The sequence below is a fragment of the Pseudophryne corroboree genome, chromosome 1 (genome assembly GCF_028390025.1).
Source record: "Pseudophryne corroboree isolate aPseCor3 chromosome 1, aPseCor3.hap2, whole genome shotgun sequence".
Lineage (NCBI taxonomy): Eukaryota > Metazoa > Chordata > Amphibia > Anura > Myobatrachidae > Pseudophryne > Pseudophryne corroboree.
In genome coordinates this window covers 7,837,634-7,847,560 of record NC_086444.1, presented here as the reverse complement: position 1 = coordinate 7,847,560, position 9,927 = coordinate 7,837,634, and the positions used below count along the sequence as shown (strand labels likewise).

The following is a 9,927-nucleotide window of genomic DNA, read 5'->3' as shown; positions in this document are numbered from 1 at the left end:
ATAGGCCCCTGGGACAGACTCCGTTATTATAAATCCGGCAAGTTATTGGGATCCCCATTTGCGGCGTCAGTATGGCCTCGCACCCTCTGAGGTGCCATTGTTTTACATTCCCCAGCTAGAAATGAGAGAATGCCGCACTTGGCTCCGTTTGCTATTGATACATTGCTGACCATACAAATAACATTTCACACGTTTGTTATAACGTCTTTACTTTCTATCATCCTACGAAGGCTACAGTGCATCTGTCTGATGTGTCGCCCGCAGTGTTTATCTAAAACTTGTATTTGGAAACTTCCTGTCCTTCTTCCCTAAATGGTGACATGAAAGGGATTTGCTATGTACAGTCGTTGTGAAACTTACGTTTGTGTCATTGCACAAATTCTGCTCTTGGGTCTGCTATTAAATGTGAGCGTTGGAGAAGAAGAATGAGCCCCGTTTACGTCTGGGTTACTCTGCTGTCTGTGGGTGAGTCTATGACATTCTGTACACAGGTAACAGGGTTGTGATCTGGTTCTGGGGACTTGTATTTAATAAATAGGTTTAGTAGAATCTTCTGCCATAGATTTCCGACTGTTCCATTAGGATCATTGGGGCAGATTTACTATCGCTGGGTTTACATAGCCGATGAGCGGAGGCTTTGACTGATGGATTTCAAAGTACGATAGTAATGAATAGTCAGTCATGGCGGTTTAGCATTAATTACTATTTGTGTTTGAAAAACAATAGTCAAAGTCATTGATGGTAAGTAAATCATAGACCCAATCCCTGTAATTTCCTGTCACGCCAAAAAATCTCATTCTCTTACTCTATAAAGGAATGAAACGTTTCCGGTAAGCTTTGCTGGACGATGGCGTTGTACTGCGGCACTTATAGAAGCGTTAAAAACTTGTGTGACTTCCCATGTGTAATGCGTTTTGTTATATGTACTTGTAAGTTGTGACGTAGAACTGCATACAGGTGTCTGACAACACAATGTAGGCAAAAAGCAGAATAACAGATTATATAACTCTGTACAACCCAGAAAGCCAATGCACTCCAATGTGGCATTATATATATACACCTTTCATCAGCCCATCTGGCTATGGCATACCTCCCAACTGTCCCGATGTTGGAGGGACAGTCCCGTTTTTTACAGTCTGTCCCACCCGCGGGTCGCAGTGACGCGGTGGGGAGGGGCGGTTGGGAGATCTCCCCCTGTCACTCGCTGTAATGAGCAGAGCAGCGGTGAATAGATAATGTATGCGTGCGCACAGCGTCTATTCCCGGCAGAGAGGGACAGGGGGCGTGCCCAGCAACTCTCTGAGCGCTGTTCATGCCCCCATAATGATGAAAACGGGGGCGTGGCTTGCAATCGCGGCATTTGCTGCGAGGCCACACCCACTTTCTGATAGGCCACGTCCCCTACATTTGGGTGCGCGGTTGTGTCCCTCCTCGACTCACACCAAAGTTGGGAGGTATGATAGTGCATACACACTCGCTGATACCTGGTCCGATGTGGGAGGGGGAGGGGGGAGCGTCACATACTGCATTCCGCAGCGTGTCATAGCTAGCGCCATTCCCCGTCAGCTCTGCTGCAGAGTACATATGGCAGTAAGACGGTATTGGCTGTCCTCTCCAGTATGTCAGAAAACATCTCCGGAACCTGATTTCTGGGCCCCACTCATTCCTACTCTAGGGGTTACAGCTCTCTTTGAGTGAATAGGAATAATCGGTTTGGGGCAGCAATATGTTTTGGTAATACCTGATTATGTCATGCGCTATCCCAAACCCATTCTATTGTACTATAGATGAGAATACCTCCCAACATGACCCTCTCCAGGGGGGACAAAGGGCCGAATTCAGCGAGAAACTAATTTATCATGTCAACCTACTAAAGCCTTGGCATCAGTGGCATCACAAGGCGGGTGCGGCCCGCACCCGGGTGTGACGCCTGGAAGGGGTGACACCACACTGTGGGCTCCTCCGCAGTGACAAGAGCCAGGTGCTGCAGTGTGAAAGTCTCCTACAGCACCCGGGGCAGCCCAGTACAGCCCAGCATCTCCGGAGACACTGGGCACGCCCCCGGAGTGATGACCTGTGAGGCCACGCCCCTTTATTTGCAACCACGCCCCCTTTTGCCACGCGCATGCCCAGGCGCGCTGTGATGTCAAGGGTGTGCACCGGGTGTCACTTGGCATGAGGAAGTCCTTGAGCTTTCAATGCTGCTGTGGCTAATGCCATTAAAACAGAGGACTGTGAGGAATCCAGCAGCGAGCGGAAGAGCCCTATTCAGAGCCGTAACCAGACTCTCTGGTGCCCTTTGCCAGAAAGAGAATTGCCCCCTGTGGCCGGAGAGCCCCCAGCCACGAGGCAAATGGCCGCCCTGGCACTGAAGGGGTTAATCCCTAGTGCCCGGCGCCATTTGCAAGGACAAAGGGGCGCTTGGCGCCAAATTTAAAATGTGTTGGGCGCTAGTCGCCATGTTTATAAAATGTTTAAATTGTATTTTGTTTAAAACTGTGCCGTGGTCCCGGACCCCTCCGGAGACCACGGCAGGGAGGACAGCTCCCCGGCGCGCTCAGCAGAGTGTGCGCGCCGAGGGAGAGGAGGCAGCCGCTGACCGCCGGAGTCCGGGAGCTCCACTCCCGGCAGCGGTCAGTGTAGCCCCGGGCGCACTGGAGTGTGCGCGCCGGGGAGAAGGGTGAGCGCTGCGGCTGGGAGCTCGGCTCCCGCTGCAGTGCTCTATGTGAGAGCCGCCGCTGGGGGCCGGGAGCTCTGCTCCCAGCGCCTCAGCACAGCACGGGTGGCCAGCCGCAGCAGCCGGGACGGACGTCCCGGGCTGCTAGCCGGCGAGGGGGGTGCGCTGCAGCCCGGCTCCCCGCCGGACGCTGCAGCGAGGCCACAAGACAGGCGCCGCTCAGGGGTGACCGGGCTAGCCGGCTCCCTAGCGGCGTGGGCACATTAGGCGGGCCAGCAGGATGGTGAGCGCTGGGGTCCGGGAGCTACGCTCCCGGCGCCTCAGCGCTGAAACAAGCCAGGGTCACGGCGGCCGGGACAAGTGTCCCGGTCCGCCGGACTTCGGTACAGGGGGGTGCGCCGCTGCGTGCGGCAAGGCCACTGATTAGTGCCTCCCTGGGGGGACAGGGAGAGCCAGCTCCCTGGAACCCCAGAGGCAGAAAAGCAGGCTGGAGGATGGGGGAAGCCAGCCCCATACCTCCAGCACACAGAGAGCCCTCGCAGCCAGGCTGCAGGGCTAGGGAAGGCACTGCAGTGCCTGAGTATGTAGAGCCTGTGCAGGGCACAGGCTCAGTGTATATTTAACAAAGGGAAATGTACAGTGTGATTTAAAAATGTAATGTATTTAAAGATAAAATGCACTTACTTGATTGTGTGTCCCAGGAGGGGGGAATCCATAGCTGTGCAGGCTGATGGATTCTCCCAGACCTTTTCCCTAAAAACGGAATGCATTCCCATCCAGCCTCACAGTTCCAATGGGGACAGGGAGAAAGAGAAGCAGCTTAGCTATAAAACAAGCTGAGTGGTTTCTTGGAGCTCCATGGAGATCAGCCGTAGTGGACCAGAGACCTGGACCGGGGAGCCAGGCTGCCCAGCTCTGGAGCCCAAATCCAGGCTGCAGGCAGTGAGAAGGGGTCCCGGGCAGGTTTCTGGAAGTCAGTTTAGGAGGGAAAACTTCCCCCCAGCCAGACTGAACGGCACCGTGGGAGTAGCCTGCTCTCCCAGATGGGAGAGACAAAGGAGACCGGCCACTCCCCACTGTCCATTGGGGACAATGTTAGGTGTGCATGAGTCCAGAGCATGCACAGCTCATGGGTAAACATTGATTGGTTGTACACCACAGGGCGGGCTTACCCCCTGTGGTAGAGGGTCTTGGAGAGGGATAAAAGGAGGGCAGTTGGCCCATAGGATTGTGTATTGTAACATCTTCTTCTGCTGAAACATCTTAATTGTATGCTGTTGCCCCTAGCAATAGGGAGGAGCCTTTTTAAAGGTTTTTGAGCAATAAAACACCTTTGCCTCAAGAAGACTGCTTCATCTTGTGACCAACAGGGTTAGGCCAAACCTAGCCCCGTTCTCCGGCTGTCCAGGGAAGCACCTGACGTCTCCAAGCTCCGCCTTCCGCCAGCTACCGGTAGAGGCCTAGCAAGTGGCTAGTGGGGATTCGTCGACACCACACAGGTGTGGTAAAGCAGTGCGTCGGCACATACAGAGCAGAACCGTGGTTCCAAACGCCACGGCAGGTTAGGAGTTTGGTGGTGGCAGCAAGAACCCGCCCACAACGCAGTGGGTGGAGTCAGTAACAGGCGGTTACTGACGGTAAGCAGGGAATCCCCTATGTGGTCAGGCCTCGTGCGGCTTGACCTTCCATTCTGTGCGCAGTCAACGGGACGCGGAAGCTGCGAGTGCTTCCGTACGGTATCGTCCTGTCACAGAAATTGGTGGCATAGAGGTGGGATAATCCCAGGCGGCTTTTCATCACCCGATTGGAGAAGCCGAGTTACTCAGGAGAGGAGTAACTGCAGCGCAGGAGAACGCATAAGATGGCGGAATTCAGCGGAATGTCCAAGGAGGATCTGGAGATCGTATGCCAGGGGAAGGGTGTGGATATCCCTTCCAACGCGTCCAGAAGCGTCATGAAGGCGGCGCTCAGGAGCTGGGAGGAGTCTCATCGGGCGGAGGTGGAAAGCACTGACGGCGTCAGCATCGCAGAGGACGGCCCAACAGTGGACCTTCGTAAGGAACCGGTGAGAACCACAAGCCCCGCCCTCTCTCACAGCAGCAATGTTTCCCAGCAATCCCTAGCAGGGCCAGGATCCCAACGTCCCAGGGGGGGCGGCCCGGATACCCTAGCAGATCGGCTAGCGGAATTGGGGGAAAGGGCAACAGAGCAAGAGCGCTTGATCATCATCCAGATGTGGCGTGATGAGCGGGCACCACAGGCCGTGGTACCCCGGGAGCCGTTGTCAGCTGTTGTACACAGATCAGGACGTATTCAGTTTGCCAAGTTTGCAGACAGTGACGGGGACATTGATGGACATTTGCAAGTCTTTGAGAGGACTTGTAAACTACATGATCTACCCAAGTCAGAGTGGGTGAGACACCTTGTGCCCACTCTGCATGGAGAGGCCTTGGAGGCCTATCGAGGAGTGGCGACGGAGGACTGTGGGAACTACGACGAAGTCGAGAAGGCCCTCCTCCAGCGATTCTTCATCACTCCTGAGTCTTACAGGAAGAAATTCAGAGACTTGCCTAAGAATCCTAGCAGCACCCATGAGCAGTTCGCCACCCAGCTGCGGCAGTACGTGGTGAAGTGGGTGAAGGATTCAGAAGCCACTACATGGGACGCACTGATCGACCTGATCTGCAGGGAGCAGTTCTACCGCAGGTGCGCCCAAGAAGTGAAGGAGTGGGTGCTAGATCGGGAGCCACCCAGCTTAAAGATGGCTGCCCAATTAGCCGACAAGTATGTGGCAATTCGGCCACGGGGGCAAAAGCGCCCCGCCAGCAGCCAGCTCCAACAGACTGTACCACCAAGGGGACCCCCCTCTTCAGCTCATCACCCCCAAAGACAAGCATCTTCCAACCCGGGTGCTCTTGGCCAGCAACCGCACCGCAGAGTCCCTGCAACTGATCAGAGATCATCGGTGCCACGACTGGAGAAGAAGTGCTACGGCTGTGGGAAAATCGGACATCTGAGGATGAACTGTCCTGCATCCCAAGCACCCCAGACTCGTGCCCCAAATCCGAGTGCTGGAGCCCGGATCGCTTGTTTGACGAGAGGAGATGAGCCTACAGAGACTGTTCCCCCTCCAGTCAGTCTGATGGAGTGTGGCGAGAGACAGGTGCACTCTGCGGAGAGAGTCACCTGCATGGCCAAACAGCCCCTACACAACATGTGGAGGCACCTGCAGCCAGTCCACGTGGGACCCCTGCAGGGAGAAGGCCTAAGAGACTCTGGGGCCTCAATCACTGTGGTGAGCCCCCACCTCATAGATCCTGCTGCAGTATTGCAGGGTCGCACTGCCACGATCACCCTGGCAGAAGGAACAGAAAAAGCGGTTCCCATGGCAAGAGTCTACCTGGACTGGGGAGCTGGACCAGAGTTGCGAGAAGTTGCCGTCATGGATGGTCTCCCAACTGATGTGGTCCTAGGAAATGATCTGGGTGGTGGGATCGTCACTACGTTTGTTGGCGCCATTTCCCGGAGTCAAGTTCCAAAACCACCGTTGACATCAGCTACTCCAGCACAGCCCAGCCCAGAGGAAAAGACTACAGCTGCTAGACAACTGCCAGCACAGCCAACCACAGCATCAACCAGCCCAGAGGAAAAGATCACAGCGGCTAGATCAGTACATCGACCCCGCATGCCTTTTGCCTCTGGTATGCCTACGTCCCCTAGCAACGCAGAGGATGTCGGTTCCAGCCCGTGTGATCCTGTGGGGGTGCCCAATGATGTTCCTGACCCAAGTGGTTTGCCAACTCCGGCGGTGAGTATGAGAAACCACATTGACTTTTCCATGACTGACCCCTACCAGACTGACCCTAGTAGTCCCCACCTAGATCCCCCTGTCGAGCGTCCCAATTTAGGAGAGATTGAGGGCCACAGGCAGGAGTTTAGGGAGGCTCAACTCTCTGACCCATCCCCGAAAGGCATGAGGCGCCACTCTGGCAGCGGCCTTGACAGGGTTGGGGCGGGAAGTTTGACCTGGCGGGAAGGGTTAAGGTACAGGGTAGCCAGGAAAGTGGGAGGGGATAGACCAGATAGGGAATGTGTCCAACTGGTCCCCTCAGGGAACGTTCCTGCGCAACCGGTGTCGGTTGCCAGCGAAACCCCTTTGGACAGCAACCCGGAGACAGACCGTACCCTGAAGTGCCTGACACAGAGCTTACCCTGGTCTGGAATGTCGGATGACGCCCAGACCAAATGTAAGGCTGGTGCCATGCGTTGGCAGCCGGGGCACTCCAGCGTTTGTGTTGTCTCTGGGCCTCTGCCCATAGGAGAAACCTTGCAGCAAGTTGCTGTGGACATAGCAGGTCTCCTGCCTGTGCACAGTAGATCGGGGAAGACACGCAGCCTCCCTGTGGTGGATGCCACACAGGATCCAGAGGCTGGTGGTCTGGCCGCCATCACTGAGGCACAGGTAGCGGACGAGGAGGAAGGAGTAGGCCTAGGTGACAGGGTCGGTTTCCCGAGTCATAGGTCGACGGAAGAGGATTGGAGGGCAGGTCTGACAGTTAGGGCAGACAGTTGCCAGATAGGTATGACAGAGGTGCAGTGCCTGGGGCACCATGTGGGAGGAGACAGGGGTAGGCCCAACCCAGAGGGGGTGGAGGCAACCAGAGGCTGTCCCCGACCCACATCACCCAGACCGGTACTGACCTTAGAACCTGTAAGGCCCTACGGACATGTTGTCATTGACTTTAGTCCTGTAGTGAACCCCTTGACAGAGATGGCTAGGAAGGGCATTCCCAAGTCAGTGGACTTTGCACCCGCTTGCGAGTTGGCATTCCAGTCATTGAAGGAGGCTCGGGTACCCGCTCCAGTGCTGATGGCGCACATTCTTGACCAGGACTGTGTGTTACGAACTATTGCGCCACTGCACGGACTGGGAGCTGTACCGAGCCAGAAAGAGCCATATGGGCAGGAGCACCCTGTGGCCTGTTTGAGCAGTATACTGCTATTGTGGGAGGTGGGGTATGCCACGATTGGGACACCGTGGGTGGCACTTGTTTGTAACCGGCCCCCCACCGTGGTGACTTACCACCTACCTGTTAGGTGGCTGCAACCTACCTTGGGGGAATTGGACAGACTTTTGTGGTGGAGCCTTGAACTTGGACTTCAGGTGGACTATTTGAACATTGTGCACCCACGAAGAGAGGCCCACTGCACTATGGATGAACTGTCTAGGCCGGAGCCTACACCCCCCAGGTAGCGTCCCCTTCACCCCAACGGACTGCGGGACCAGGACCCAAATCGTTGGGACATGGGTCCCTGGTTGACCCGCTTGAATGGGGGGGGAGGAGTGTGGCCGGAGAGCCCCCAGCCACGAGGCAAATGGCCGCCCTGGCACTGAAGGGGTTAATCCCTAGTGCCCGGCACCATTTGCAAGGACAAAGGGGCGCTTGGCGCCAAATTTAAAATGTGTTGGGCGCTAGTCGCCATGTTTATAAAATGTTTAAATTGTATTTTGTTTAAAACTGTGCCGTGGTCCCGGACCCCTCCGGAGACCACGGCAGGGAGGACAGCTCCCCGGCGCGCTCAGCAGAGTGTGCGCGCCGAGGGAGAGGAGGCAGCCGCTGACCGCCGGAGTCCGGGAGCTCCGCTCCCGGCAGCGGTCAGTGTAGCCCCGGGCGCACTGGAGTGTGCGCGCCGGGGAGAAGGGTGAGCGCTGCGGCTGGGAGCTCGGCTCCCGCTGCAGTGCTCTATGTGAGAGCCGCCGCTGGGGGCCGGGAGCTCTGCTCCCAGCGCCTCAGCACAGCACGGGTGGCCAGCCGCAGCAGCCGGGACGGACGTCCCGGGCTGCTAGCCGGCGAGGGGGGTGCGCTGCAGCCCGGCTCCCCGCCGGACGCTGCAGCGAGGCCACAAGACAGGCGCCGCTCAGGGGGGACCGGGCTAGCCGGCTCCCTAGCGGCGTGGGCACATTAGGCGGGCCAGCAGGATGGTGAGCGCTGGGGTCCGGGAGCTACGCTCCCGGCGCCTCAGCGCTGAAACAAGCCAGGGTCACGGCGGCCGGGACAAGTGTCCCGGTCCGCCGGACTTCGGTACAGGGGGGTGCGCCGCTGCGTGCGGCAAGGCCACTGATTAGTGCCTCCCTGGGGGGACAGGGAGAGCCAGCTCCCTGGAACCCCAGAGGCAGAAAAGCAGGCTGGAGGATGGGGGAAGCCAGCCCCATACCTCCAGCACACAGAGAGCCCTCGCAGCCAGGCTGCAGGGCTAGGGAAGGCACTGCAGTGCCTGAGTATGTAGAGCCTGTGCAGGGCACAGGCTCAGTGTATATTTAACAAAGGGAAATGTACAGTGTGATTTAAAAATGTAATGTATTTAAAGATAAAATGCACTTACTTGATTGTGTGTCCCAGGAGGGGGGAATCCATAGCTGTGCAGGCTGATGGATTCTCCCAGACCTTTTCCCTAAAAACGGAATGCATTCCCATCCAGCCTCACAGTTCCAATGGGGACAGGGAGAAAGAGAAGCAGCTTAGCTATAAAACAAGCTGAGTGGTTTCTTGGAGCTCCATGGAGATCAGCCGTAGTGGACCAGAGACCTGGACCGGGGAGCCAGGCTGCCCAGCTCTGGAGCCCAAATCCAGGCTGCAGGCAGTGAGAAGGGGTCCCGGGCAGGTTTCTGGAAGTCAGTTTAGGAGGGAAAACTTCCCCCCAGCCAGACTGAACGGCACCGTGGGAGTAGCCTGCTCTCCCAGATGGGAGAGACAAAGGAGACCGGCCACTCCCCACTGTCCATTGGGGACAATGTTAGGTGTGCATGAGTCCAGAGCATGCACAGCTCATGGGTAAACATTGATTGGTTGTACACCACAGGGCGGGCTTACCCCCTGTGGTAGAGGGTCTTGGAGAGGGATAAAAGGAGGGCAGTTGGCCCATAGGATTGTGTATTGTAACATCTTCTTCTGCTGAAACATCTTAATTGTATGCTGTTGCCCCTAGCAATAGGGAGGAGCCTTTTTAAAGGTTTTTGAGCAATAAAACACCTTTGCCTCAAGAAGACTGCTTCATCTTGTGACCAACAGGGTTAGGCCAAACCTAGCCCCGTTCTCCGGCTGTCCAGGGAAGCACCTGACGTCTCCAAGCTCCGCCTTCCGCCAGCTACCGGTAGAGGCCTAGCAAGTGGCTAGTGGGGATTCGTCGACACCACACAGGTGTGGTAAAGCAGTGCGTCGGCACATACAGAGCAGAACCGTGGTTCCAAA

The 9,927-nt window shown here is 56.5% G+C and overlaps 1 protein-coding gene across 2 annotated transcripts in view; it reads left to right on the top strand.

The window, feature by feature from the left end:
• Positions 1-340: 340 nt before the first annotated feature.
• LOC134958737 (uncharacterized) overlaps positions 341-9,927 on the top strand; it is a 130,167-nt gene continuing 120,580 nt past the window's right edge. For both annotated transcript variants that reach the window (XM_063946490.1, XM_063941601.1), the window contains exon 1: positions 341-465. In XM_063946490.1, the coding sequence (XP_063802560.1) occupies positions 426-465 (40 nt within the window). In that variant the 5' untranslated portion in view covers positions 341-425. The remainder of the gene's footprint in view (positions 466-9,927) is intronic.